At 38.9% G+C, this 13,585-nt stretch overlaps 1 protein-coding gene across 1 annotated transcript; it reads left to right on the top strand.

The window, feature by feature from the left end:
* Window positions 1-1,936: 1,936 nt before the first annotated feature.
* LOC139155473 (torsin-1A-interacting protein 1-like) lies at window positions 1,937-11,223 on the top strand. The gene is made up of 4 exons (XM_070730609.1): window positions 1,937-1,952; window positions 3,132-3,185; window positions 8,377-8,481; window positions 9,607-11,223. Exon 4 carries the CDS (start codon window positions 9,720-9,722, stop codon window positions 10,401-10,403), a length of 684 nt encoding a protein of 227 aa, XP_070586710.1. The 5' UTR covers window positions 1,937-1,952; window positions 3,132-3,185; window positions 8,377-8,481; window positions 9,607-9,719; the 3' UTR covers window positions 10,404-11,223.
* Window positions 11,224-13,585: the final 2,362 nt, after the last annotated feature.

Below are 13,585 nucleotides of genomic sequence, written 5' to 3'. Positions count from 1 at the left end.
TGAGTTCTATTCTACACACAAACACACACATCATTCATTTGCTGGCCAGCCAAAACATATCACAATCAATCCAATTCTACACATCGTTATTATGTTAAATCCCCTATTAATCACTCAGCCTCTTTTCTTACTTGGAGTAAACTTGATGTTTTGGGGAATTTCCATTCTCCTGAAATCTGCATAGTAGTTGGAGGGTCTAAATCAAATGACCAATTCAAAAATTGCATTTTCAGACTTTGTTGATTCCAGGCATTTTCAAAATCTAACTTTCCTCCTTTTGTTACTACAGAGCTCTTTAACTCTTTAACTCTGGGCTATCTGCCCCTTTAACTCTTTTACTTCCTTAAATAAAAGTTTTAGCAACTCTTTCTCTTCAGGTTCAGAGTCTGAACCAGACTCTTTTCTCTCTCTCTCTCTCTCTCTCTTTCTCTTTATGTCTGCAGACTCTTTATTTCCCATTATTTTCTTTACTTCTTGATCTCAGATTTTTAAGGCAGTTTTACCACTAAGAGATTGGAGTATCTTTTAGTCTCCAAGCTACCTAGCCCACCTTTCCAAGAATTATCTTGCCCTTGGACGTTAATGGTAGTTTTCCCACTAGGATTTCCCTGTTGGAGTTCCCCACTATTGAGACTTTCAATTCACACTTCACCAACATTCGTGCCTCCTTTTCTGGCCAATTCCCTCACGGGAGGATGGAACCGCAAATCAGGAGTCAACTCTCACATCGTCCTGCAGATCCTCTAATAGGACCCCTCAAAAGGACGTCTTACCACACACACTCAATAGTCTCCAAACAACCTAGCCTACCCGCCCAATAACCATCTGAGTAAGTAGTCCCTTAGTTGTAAAATGCCATAGCAAATTACAGGTACTTACCAGACCTGTGCACAGGGTTGCCCGGTCCTCGAGGGGCCTTCTATTATTTCTCTTTGTCTCTTCCTCTTTCTGTCTCCTTGTCCTAGTGATCTCGTTTAGCCAATTTTATGGGTCTACCAGAGCCAATTGCCTCTCCATGGAGGTCCGTCCTCTGTCCAAATGGGACAGGGTGCACCTAAAGACGCTCCTCCCTGGACAGTCAACAGGATGGAATCCCGGAGAGCCCCCAAGTTGTGCGCTGAAATTTTATGAAAAAGTTCACACGAGACATTTGGACAAAGAGAACAGAAATGTTTATTCTCTCTGGGTATACCAAAAAACTGTTTGCAAAGCGGGTACTCTTCCCAAGGGAAGAGACACTTGTACAGAAGCTAAAGAGCAGATTATATAGGTTTTACAAATCACAAAGGTACATAGAATTCCTCAACCTATCATAGGGGTACACAGAATTCCTTGTCTAAATATGGTCTACATCCTGTTTCTTTCTCCTGGAGATGAATAGCACCTTATATGGTTTATTGGGTAAACAGCAAGCATTTACCTTGTTAATCAGAAAACATTTATCTTGTTAATTAGCAAACATTTATCTTGTTAAAAACAGATTCCAAAATGACAGTCACAAGATAAGGAAAAACAGGAAATCCTAATCTTGTTAAAGACATAAACTACAGACAGCAAATATTGATATTCTTAAAATAAAACTTAAATTATTTTATACACAATGGATTTTTCCTTCAGCGTTCATATGCACAATTTTTTGCTCTAACGTAATAGTGGACCTCTTCGTTTTAAACTTGTACTATTTTCCTCTGACAGGAATTTTCTTTTCTCCCATTTTGCACAAATAAAGATTAGCTGCATCTAAAACTGTCGCTATGCATTTGCTTGGTTTAATTGCACAAACACTAGACTCTCATTAAATGTTTATCACATTAAATGTCACTTAGTATCAATTTACAATTCTCACTAAATCGAATATTGCGGGTTTTTTGAACTTGCACTAACTGTGACTTATTATATAGGAAATTCTCCTTCCCTGCCCCGAACTCCTGAGCTCAAGAGATCTTTGATAGGTAAGCAAAGTGGAGGTTCTAGGACCTGCTGGGATGGGAAGCAGGCCTAAGGCCTGTGAGAACCCAATGGGAGGAGGAGCGTGCCCAAAAGCTGTGGGGATCCTGCATGGAAGGGGAAGTGAAGCACAGAAGAGTCTCAGGGTTGGGAAGGCCTGGAGCAGAGGCTCCCAACCCTGAGACTTGCCCTGCTGAATGACCAGCTCAGTCATTGAATGACCGCACTGTTGCTAAAAGAGCAGGGAGTGGAGGTTGTTAAGCAAGTTCCATTATGGTCATCGGTCAAGACTGCTTTTGTAGCCCTTGTAATATTACAACAGATGTGAAAATAATGCATCTCCTGGCATCTCTTTTAATCAATGTGTATTTTATGGAACTGAAATTGGGTGACTTTGCAGTCACTTATTGAACTGATAACAAAAGTAGGTAATTTGCCCTAGATGCATATTGCTGGTGGGCTCTATGAGACAGACAGAGGAATCTATGATTTTATTTGTGCATGCCTAGATTATGTCAATAATCTCTTGGCAACTGTTCCCAATTCCTCTCTCTGTTCCTTGATCTTAGTGCTGTTTTGGACCTGCCATCCCCCCCCCCCCCCCACGACTCCCTTTTTAAGACAGAAGCAGCTTAAACTATTGGTGCTTGTGTTTAAAATCATCTAGTCACAAACTTCAAATATCTATTTGTCCTTATTTTTCTTACAATCCTGTTCACTCTTTTTTCCTTTGAGTAGAGCTTTCTGTTTGTTGTTCAAAAAATGCAATCTTCATGTTGTGTTCATAAATCAGAACTTACTTTCTCTTAAAGCTTGAATAAATGGTTAAAAAGAGTTTAAATACCTGAATATTCGACTAATAAAGATAGTGTAGGGCATGGCTAGACATCCTACTGTCATTAATCTTGGCAATTCCTAGATTAAGATTTGCTTTTTTTATTATAGATATTATAGATATTTTTCGTATCTTAATAAAGCTGTTTTAAGTATACATGGTTGCTGTGTTTTGTCTTATTTTTTGCTGGTTTAATTAACTAGCAAATTAGTTTTGGATGGAATTTTGTAATTGGTGAATAAATATTTTTAATAAATATCTGTTCTTGAATTTAGACATACTGTAGTAAAGAAGACGTGACACCTCTTAGATTATATCTTTTAAAATGATCATTTGTTCTCCTTTTGAGGTTCTTTTTCAGATTCAGTGCAGAATTTGGAAGAATTAAAGCACAGAAAACAAGGTATTTATTAATGTTGGGCTCTGTCATATGTATGTTATTTGGTTTAATATTTATATTAATTATGTGTTTATTTTTATGATCTGCCACTATAAATTATAGCAGATATATAGTTCTGATTGAGAATACTATGTCTGTCATTAGGTTAGAAATACAGTGGTACCTTGTCTTACGAACGCCTCTTCATGCGAACTTTTCAGGATACGAACCCGGTGTTTAAGACTTGTTTGCCTCTTCTTAAGAACCATCTTCACCTTACGAACTGGAGCCCGGGCTCTCTTACTGCGCGTGCACTCTCTTACTGCTGCAGGGATTCCCCTGCCTTGTGACTGCCACCGCCGTGATTTCCCATTTGTTTGCCGCACCCGCAGTGATTCACCGCCTCCGGACTGAAATGCCTGGGATTTTCCCTTTGCTTTCCAGCAACTGGGCGAGATGCCTCCTCCTTCTCCTCTCCTCCGGAGCCTGCAGGAGAGAAATAGGGGAAAGAAATAGTCCCATTTTCAAGAGGGGAGAAAGAGAGAAATGAGACCCATTTTCCAAAGAGCAAGAGAGGCAAATGGGTAGGAGAGGGGAAAGAAGAGTCCCGTTTTCAAGAGGGGAGAAAGAGAGAAAGGAGTCCCATTTTCCAAAGAGAGAAAGAATGGCCTCTTGAAAACGGGACTCTTCTTTCCCCTCTCATACCCATTTGCCGCTCTTTCTCTTTGGAAAATGGGACTCATTTCTCTCTTTCTCCCCTCTTGAAAATGGGACTATTTCTTTCTCCTCTTTCTCTTCCGCGGGCTCCGGAGGAGGAGGAGAGGAGGAGGAGGAGGCATCTCGTCCAGCTGCTGTAAAGCAAAGGGAAAATCCCAGGCATTTCAGTCCGGAGGCAGGGAATCCCGGCGGGGGCGGCAAGCAAATGGGAAATCCCAGCGGTGGCAGTCACAAGGCAGGGGAATCCCTGCGGCAGTAAGAGAGTGCACGCGCAGTAAGAGAGCCCGGGCTCTTTCCTTCCTCTCTCCTACCCAGTTGCCTCTCTTTCTCTCTTTGGAAAACAGGACTCATTTCTCTCTTTCTCCCCTCTTGAAAATGGGTCTCTCTCTGTCCTTCTTCCTCTCTATTTGCCTTTCTTTCTCTCTCAGAAAGCCTAGGTAGCCGAGTGTGGCTCCATCTCTCCAGTTGTTCTTTGTATTCCCTCCCGCTGCTGCCTTTTGCTGGTCCATGCTGAGAAACTGGAGTTTACCTCACGAGCCTCGCTTGGTTGCCTTTCAGTCCTTCCCTCCCCACCTCCACCTCGGCTGTTAAATTTTTCACGGTGCACTGGTGGGGAAGGGAGAACTGTGGTTTTGTCTCTCTCTCACACACACACACAAACACACACACACACACACCATCTCTCTTTCCCTTCCTCTCTTTCTCCCCATTTCTTTTCCCCCCTCTCACCCTCTCTCTTGCCCTCCTTCTCCTCTGTGTGTGTATGACGGACGGAGAACCCCGTGTTCGCCTGTCCCTCAGCTGCTCTCTCTTCCTCGGGCAAATCCACTGGGCGCGTCCAGGGGGCAGCGGAACCCAGCAGCCCTATCTTGGGGCTTTTGAGGAGAGGCGCTGCCCCAGCCCAGAGAAAAAGGCGGCTGCAGTGCCTCTCAGGACAAATTTGGCGGCGGGGCAGGAGGAGAGGGGAGGGGCTGGCTCAGCTCATTTGCAAAAGAGAGGCAGTCAGCCTCTCTCTCCCTCCCTCCCTCTCTCTTTCTCTCTCGGGTGGAAAACCACCATTGACAAGCTGCCAGGCAGCTTCCCACATGTGTCAATCCACCAACGAGACTCCCTCCAGGCAGCCTGCGTTGTCTTCTCCCTCCCCCTTCACCCGCCCCAGAACAAGGATCTGAATGCGGCCGGGAAGAAGGCAATAGGGGTGAGTTTTGGGATTGCACACATTATTCACTTTTACATTGATTCCTAGGGGAAACATTGTTTCATCTTACAAAGCTTTCTTCTTACGAACCTCGTCACGGAACGAATTAAGTTTGTAAGACGAGGTACCACTGTATTATTACTGTACTTTTCTAAATGTCTTTTTAAATGACATGTATTGAAAGGTACCCTTTGCTTTTTTTAATTGGTTGAACCCAACATTGTACTAATAATAAGGTTTTGCTTTAGTGTGGTTTTGCTTTCAATATTTGGGAATTGCATTCTCCCTATCCTTGAAAGAAGAGTTAATGTAAAAAAGATAAGAAAGGCAAAAATGTCATATTTCATTATAGGGTAAAATGTCATTCCTTTAAAAATTTCTTTGCTTAGTGTTTTTTCCATGAGAAAATTGAAAAATTAGGAGAAAATGAGAATAGGTTGACTGGTTTTTAAATGATAATAAAGAGCAGGCCTTCTATTGATTCTTCTGTGTTACTTATTTTTGGAATTGAATAACAAGCTATAACTTTATTTTCTAAATTTAAAAAAATGTAAATGCCATTTTGTATTAACTTAAATGTTCCATCATAAAATGGTAAATTCAAAACTTGAAAAATGCCTATCTGCAGATCCAGTTCTAAAATATTTTCATTCATTTCTAGAGGTTATAGTATTATTTTCTAAGAATCATAGTTGTTCATTTTGGAACAGTATCTTTGAAATGCAAAGATATCCTGTGTGTTATATGCATTAAAGTAGCTGTTCAATCCTGGCAGTTTAATGAATTGTTCTCTTGGTTTTCTGCATGTTTTGAAGTAATTCTTCAAAAGTAAATCTCTAGCATTGCACTGGTATAGTTTCAAAGATGGGCATAAGGAATGTGTAGTAGAGATTTTAAAAATCAAACAAAAGTCTGTTTCCCCCCCCCCCAAATTATTTTAAGTGTGAAGATTTTTTTTTTGTTCTAAAGGAAATTCACAGATTTGTTAAATGCTTAAATTAAATTGGACTACATGACCTACAAGGTCCCTTCCAACAGCAACAATAACAATAATAATAAACAAACTATTGTTTTTTAGATAGCTGCTTTGAGTCCTTCGGGATTGGGCAGTATAGAAGTCAAATAAATAAATAAACAAACAAATACATAATTCCCATGATTCATCAGATTATCTAATCTCAGTTATATCAGTTTTGTCTGAATCGTAGCAAGTTATGGTCTTACCCTCAATAATCTAAAAAGATGTATAACTTCTTTGGTTGTCTTTTAACTGTATGGCATATATAGCTTGGGAAGTCTACAATGCTTTTTACCACAAAGTAGTTCTGGCAGCCTAATAAGATTGCTAGTTTGTTTTGTTCACACATGTGCTTCATCCATGGTACACCACAGAGTTTTGCAACAGCTGGCTAGCAGCGTTTGTGAGATTCCTTTGTTAAACTACTCTATTAGAGCTAAGATATATAACATTTCAAACAAGCCTCTTTTTAATTAAACTGATGGGATTTTAGAATAGTTGGATTAGAATATGTTTTTAAAACTTTTTCATATGTTTCAAAATGTGGCCCCTATTTCAACTTCTTAAATAAACACAAAAATATTTGAGAGGGGGCCCACGATTGAGAAGGTGGAAGATACCTGTGCATGTAAAGTCACATTTTAACAGGATTACTTCCTATTATGCTTGGATAAATAGAGAATAGTCCTAAAGAGCGTCAGCCTCTGCAAAGCAGGATCATTTATACTATCTTTTCCCCTCTGTCTGGACAAATAAAGCCCAAATCCCATTTATCTATTTATTTATCTATTAACTATCATTTTCCTCCCCAGTTTGCTTTGAAAAGTTGATAACCACCTTGTCAGAGTAGCAGCAAGTTCTTTCAATAATCCTTCTTTATCTCACAAGCTGGAACCTTGTCACAACCAAATCATGCTGACTGTTGGATTATTTATATAAAGCAGAGAGGAAAATATGGGATAAGATCTGAAAGGGATCTAGCATAAGATGATCAGACATCCCGCTTTCTGGGGGACAGTCACGCTTTTAAATTATTTGTTCCGCGTCCCACTGGGTTTCCAAAATATCATCAGCCGAGTCATGTCCCGGCCTCAGCTGTGCATTGCAGGCATCTGGGGTGTTTCGGAGGATCTTCTCCGGGTGACACCCAGGGCTTCTGAGCCAGACTGGACCGGGCGGGCTGGACCGGGGAGGCTTGGAAGGGATGCCGCTGCCTGGGCAGAAGCCGCAGCTGCTCGGGCACTGCAGGGACTCCTCGGGGGCATTTTAAGGGCGGGAGAACTTTTCCTGCCTTCTTTTCCTTCAGGAGCCCAGCCACCACCGCCGCCACCTTTCCTCTCTTGTTATGCCCAGAGGACTTCTTCCTCCTGCCACCCTGCGGGGATAAGAGACCGCAACAGAGGGGGGAGGGGGAAACGGGTGCTGAACAAAGGAGCTTTGGCACCCGGCGGCAGCAGGTGAACTTTGCAGCTCTCGGGTGGCAGGAAGAGCGGGGCTGGTCAGCTTTGGTGGCAGCACCAAACAGGGGTTTATGTAGAAGTGGGAGGGTGCTGGCAGCAGCGGCACTGGGCAGTAGCTGTGGAGCGCCGGTGGGGTGGTCAGCTGTAAGCGGGAGCTCCAGGCAGCGGCTGGACGTGTTGCTGGACGCCATACATGCTGACAGGCCAGTGCTAGCCCCTCACCCATGCCGAGCACAGCACCAGCATGTATGGCGTCCAGCATCACGTCCAGCCGCGCCCCCCCCCCGGTGCCTCCGCCCTAGAGCTCCTGCTCTCAGCTGACTGCCCAGTGCCGCTGCTCTCGGCACCCTCCCACTCCTACTTCAACCCCTGTATGTGGTGTATGAGAAAGAGAGAGAGAGAGAAAGGGAGAGAGAGAAAGGGAGAGAGGAGAGAGAGAGAGCTGGAGAAAGAAAGAGAGAGAAAGTTATTATTTTTTTTGCGATTTTTTTTTTTGGTGAAATGTTTCTAGCACCCCAGCCGCCCACCCCCAATGGTGTCCTTTTTTCCCAATCTTAAAATCTGGTCACTTTAATCTAGCTCAGTCTTACAGAAGTCCAGAAATCCTCATGTCATGTACAGTCAAAGCTGGATAGTTTCTTTCCTTTAAGAATTAAAACACAAGATTTTACAAATTATGTTAAAATGAACTCAAATGGCTTCAAATTAAAATTATTTTTAAATTTGATTTTACTATTGCTTGTTTCCAATGAAAACTTTTTATATTATAAAGTTGCAAAAGTAGTTATTGAATGTGATGTATTTATCTCTTGCTCCACCCAGATTTTGAAATAGCAAAGGCTGACATAATATTAAGGGATCACAAAATCACAAAGCGTGAGAAGCTCAGTGCTCCACAGAAGGAGGATCTACAGACTGCTTTAAAAAGTAAGACTCATTTTTAATCCTTTAGAACTCTGTATGGTGGTAACCAATATAATCTACATGCACTCATGTCTGAAATATCTGAAGAATCTGGAACTCTCTATACTGAGACAAATTCAGTATATGCTCGGTTATGCAGAATGACTTTCTTTTTCTATTTTAAAGACTAGGAATACAATCTAATAAGTAGATTTCAATTGCCAGAGAGAAGCAACTAGTGATCAGATGAAGTACATATGGGACAGCAAGCGCATAGAAGAATGCAATTTACAGTTAGCCCTTATTTGGCTACCGGATGTAATTCTAGGTAGATATCACTTATAAAGCCATTTCATTTTACTATAGATAATAATGGAGAGACTGCACGATTCCTGTAAGTGCCCATCTGCTTTGTGTGCACTGACAGCATTAACCTCTTTCAGGTCCCATTGCAAAATAGTGTCACTAAGAGGAAACCAGGGACAACTTTTTCTGTTACTCCATTTATGCTGTGCGATAACATTTCCCCCCCTCCGAGATCCATGTTTTCGATCATGCCCATTTTCAATTGTTCTTTAAAATCTCAGCTTTTTCCTAGGCTTTGGTTAAGAGTGATTGGTAGGCCCTTTTGAACTGAAGAGATTATTTTGTTCTCTTTGGTAGTTGTTTTATTATTGTTGTTTTTATGGAGTTATTTTAATTTTGTGAAGCCACTTTGTTAATAGGGTTGGGCAATCTGGAAATTTAATAAATAGTACAACTGTATTTTCAGATATTAATATTGTACATGGATTGTGGAGGGTATAGGTTTAGGTCACTTCATGACAGAGGTTCTTTGGTCAATATATTAGCAACAACCTATATATAGTGATAAATGGACTGCATTCTAAATCAGTTTCGTTATTTGTGTAATGTGTGTTAAAATCTTCAGAAAAAACTATACACTTTATTTTGACTGAAATGTTTAGTTGACACTTTCCTAATGAGTTAGAGTTCTTTGCAGTCTGTTTTCTGGAACACTTGTGTTCTTAAGTTCTTAGGATAAATGTTTAGAAGGACTCAAATAGATAAAGATATATACTTATTATAATAAAATATGAATGCATTACTGAAGGGGTTTTTTCTTCCTTTCTTACATATGTGTACTAGTTTCTAAACCTGAAAGAAGATCCTCACTTACAGCAATTGTGATATTTGTTGCAACTTGTATTGCTGCTGGTGGATGGTATATATTTTGGCATTCACCAATTCATGTTTCTGAAATGGATTATAAAGTTCTACAAACATTTAAAAAACAAATGAAAGAGCTCAGGAACACTTATCCAAGTCAAGACGCAATAGTTTGGAACAGAATCCAAGTTACTTTTGAGAAACGTCTAAATTCTTCTCACCCTCATTTGGAACCAGCTATTTTATTACTCACCGCTTCAAAAGAAGCTGAAGATGTGTTGAAGTGTTTAAGCAACCAGATTGCTGATGCTTTCTCATCTTCTCAAGGTGCACTTACGATTAAAATTGATGGGGCCAGCACAAGAGCTCAAGATAGTGATGTTGTCAAACTTAATGTCGATGAAAAGCTGAGCTCTGGTTTCGAGAATGGTAACAAAGCAGCGGTAGTCCATCGGTTTGACTCATTGCCCGCAGGTTCCACCCTGATTTTTTACAAGTACTGTGACCATGAAAATGCAGCATTTAAAGATGTGGCATTACTATTAACCGTTCTTCTGGATGGGGAGTCCTTGAATAAGAGCTTTTCCTTATTGCAAGTTGAGGAGAGAGTGAAATATTTCCTCTGGGCTAAATTTACTAACTCAGACACACCGAAGTCTTATAACTACACGGATACAGACAAGTTGAGTGGCTTGTGGAGTCACATAGCCCATGTAGTCTTACCTATATGGCCGGAAAACTTCATCCCTCAGGAGAAATGTTTGCAGATGAAATGACTGAAGAAAAGGGAGCAAGAAGAAAATACGTTGCAATACAAAATGTATTGTATAAGTCTGTTTATATAATGAGAAAATTGCAATTTATTAATCAGAATTACTGAAGTTATAGGTGATTCAATATCAGAATAAAATTTCTCCTTTATAGAGAAGCTGGTAATCTGTAAAAAACTTAGACCTTTAACAATTCTAGTGATTTATTGGAAATCAAGATTCTATCTTAAGGGGGGAAATCTTGTTGCTCAGGCCCACCCAACTTTGTGTAATGAATTTTTTAAAGCATCAAAATCCTTTTGGAAAATACTGTGATTGTGGATAACAAGGTAAGGAATTATAATACTAGATTCTATCTTTCTGCTTAAAGTTTAATAGACTGCAAAGTTGAAGTTGAGACCAGGTTTTCCTATATCCTAAGAATAATTTTGTCTTATTCCATTTTCACAAACTGCATTGTAAAAAATCTTGTACCTGTAGATTCTGTAAGTTTCTGCTTTTGCTACAAAATTATGTAAGATATAAGCCTGTGTTAAATCAATGATAGACTCTTTTTCTCGTTTGAAAATGGCATGTAGCTATGTAATACAGTATGCATGTTTTCAAATAATTATAATTACATCAATCCAAAAACACAGGGCTCTTCAGTTTATTCAGTTAGACTATCACTGACAACCAAAGGCTTCCTTCAGATGAGAAATTTTGAAATTTTTTATTTGATTTTTTTTATTTGGTCAATGACCAGCAACATTAAATAATAAAATGAGTTATATAAAACAACAATAGGAAATACAACCAGGATCAATAAAGAGGACTAAGTGCATTATATATTAGCAAGTATAAAATAAATCAAATATGATATACTCAATAAACACCTTATTACAATAATATCCCATTTATTTATCTAACACTGGTAAAAGTGAGGGGTCCATGGTGCTCTCTGAGCTTGCTTGTTTTCTTGCAGATGTTTCATTACCTTAACAAGGTAATATCACCAAAGCTGGAACTAGAGCACCAAGGACCCCCCTCATTTCATCCCTGAACTACAAATGTTCTCCTTTATTAGCACTGATAAAAGTAATACAGGTAGTCTTCAACTTACAACAGTTCATTTACTGACCGTTCAAAGTTACAATGACACTGAAAAAAATGACATTATTTTTCACACTTACGACAATTGCAGCAATCCTGGTCACCTGGTCAAATTTTAGATGCTTGGCAACTGACTCATATTTATGACAGTTGCAGTGTCCTATGGTCACGTGATCATACTTTGTGACCTTCTCACAAGCAAATGTCAACGGGGAAGTCAGATTCATTTAACAACCGTGCTACTAATTTAACCACTGCAGTGCTTCACTTAACATATGTGGAAAGAAAAGGCATAAAATAGGGCAAAACTCACTTTGCAAATGTGTCACTTAGCAACATAAATTTTGGGCTCTGTTATCATAAGTTAAGGACCACGTGTATAATAAAGCTATACATTAAAATATATGTTCTCTAAAAATTATTAACAAAAATAATTAAGCAAAGTGTTAATAAGAATAAGGATATTTTTTTTGGAATTTTTACCAGTTAGAATAGAATTCTTTATTGTCCAATTGTGATTGGATACACAATGAATTTGTCTAGATGCATATGCTCTCAGTGTACATAAAAGATACATTTGTCAAGAATCATGAGGTACAACACAATGATTGTCATAAGGATCAAATAAACAATGAGGAAACAATCAACATTAATACAAATTTTAGGGATACAAGCAACATGTTACAGTCATACAGTCAATTGGTGGGGGGAAATGGGTGATAGGAATGATGAGAAAAAACTAGTAGTAATAGTGCAGACTTAGTAAATAGTTTGACAGAGTTGAAGGAATTATTTGTTTTGCAGAGTGATGGCATTCAAGAAAAAAACTCTTCTTGTGTCTAATTGTTTTGGTGTGCAGTTCTCTGTAGCGACGTTTTGAGGGTAGAAGTTGAAACAGTTTATGTCCAGGATGTAAGAGGTCAGCAAATATTTACACAGCCTTCTTTTTGACCCGTACAGCATACAGGTCCTCTATGAAAGGCAGGTTGGCAGCAATTACTTTTTCTGCAGTTTTTTCTTATTATCATTGCAGAAGCACAAAAAATTGCCACAGCACGAATGGTCCATGGATTCAAATAATGAAGTGGTTGCAAAGAAATTATTTGATTTCTCTAGAAATCTAAGAAGAATGTACATTGATGTCCCTGTAAAATGTGTAGCGCAATAAGATGTGATATTTCTTCAACTTCCTCATTGTCACATATACATATTTGTTCAACTATTGGGATTTTATGCAAAGCAGAGATGAAAACATGGAATAGGGTCTATCAGAGATCTAGCATAGTCTTACAGCAGCCCAGCAATCCTCATAGCATGTACTGCACAGTCAAAACTGGATCATTTTTTTCCCTGTTAAACAAACTGGTAGCAACTTTGGGATTTTCTAAATAGCAAATATTAACATAAAATATTGATTCTATTAATCTTAGGGAAGCCAGTTTTTTATAGGGTTGGGCAATCAAGAAATTTAATAAAAAATAAAACCATATCTGCAGATATTAACATTTTACATTGATTATTCCCTTCATGAGAGGTTCTTTGTTCAATTCAAAGAATTTAATTTTTTAGCAAATCCTAATATAGTGATATCTAATACATATTTAATCAGTTTGGTTATTTATGCATGCTAAAATCTTCATTAAAAATTACTATATTACATTTCATCGTAATAAAGTTGACACTTTTCTATAATGAGTCAGAATTCTTTGTGTTCTGTTTTCTGGAACACTTAAAGGTATCTTAGGATAAATGTTTAGAAAGACTAAAGTAAATAAAGCGATACACTTAATATAATTAACTGCTTCATAAGCAGGGTCCCAACAATATAACTACCCTTTTGGAATGCAGGAAGAAAATCTACAGTTGATTATTGGATAGTATCATTTGATCTTTTGAATTTTGTATGGAAAATGAAGGTAGACTCACAACTAAAAAATGACCAATATCCAGTTATTGTAACTGACATTCCACTGGAAATTTCTGAGATCTAACTATCCACAAAAGCTCGATAAGTATAATAGCCAGGTTAGAATTAAATGGACTGAGAAAATGCAATTACAGTCATTAAATAGATGCAAGCCTCAGAAACTCTAGAA

This window comes from Erythrolamprus reginae, unplaced genomic scaffold (assembly GCF_031021105.1).
Source record: "Erythrolamprus reginae isolate rEryReg1 unplaced genomic scaffold, rEryReg1.hap1 H_21, whole genome shotgun sequence".
Taxonomy (NCBI): Eukaryota; Metazoa; Chordata; class Lepidosauria; order Squamata; family Dipsadidae; genus Erythrolamprus; species Erythrolamprus reginae.
The sequence above is the reverse complement of the archived record's forward strand: the minus strand, read 5'-3'. Positions and strand labels throughout refer to the sequence as shown.

Bases quoted from the DNA above. Each gene is read 5' to 3' on its own strand.
- LOC139155473 (XM_070730609.1), top strand. From the start codon at position 9,720: ATGGATTATAAAGTTCTACAAACATTTAAAAAACAAATGAAAGAGCTC.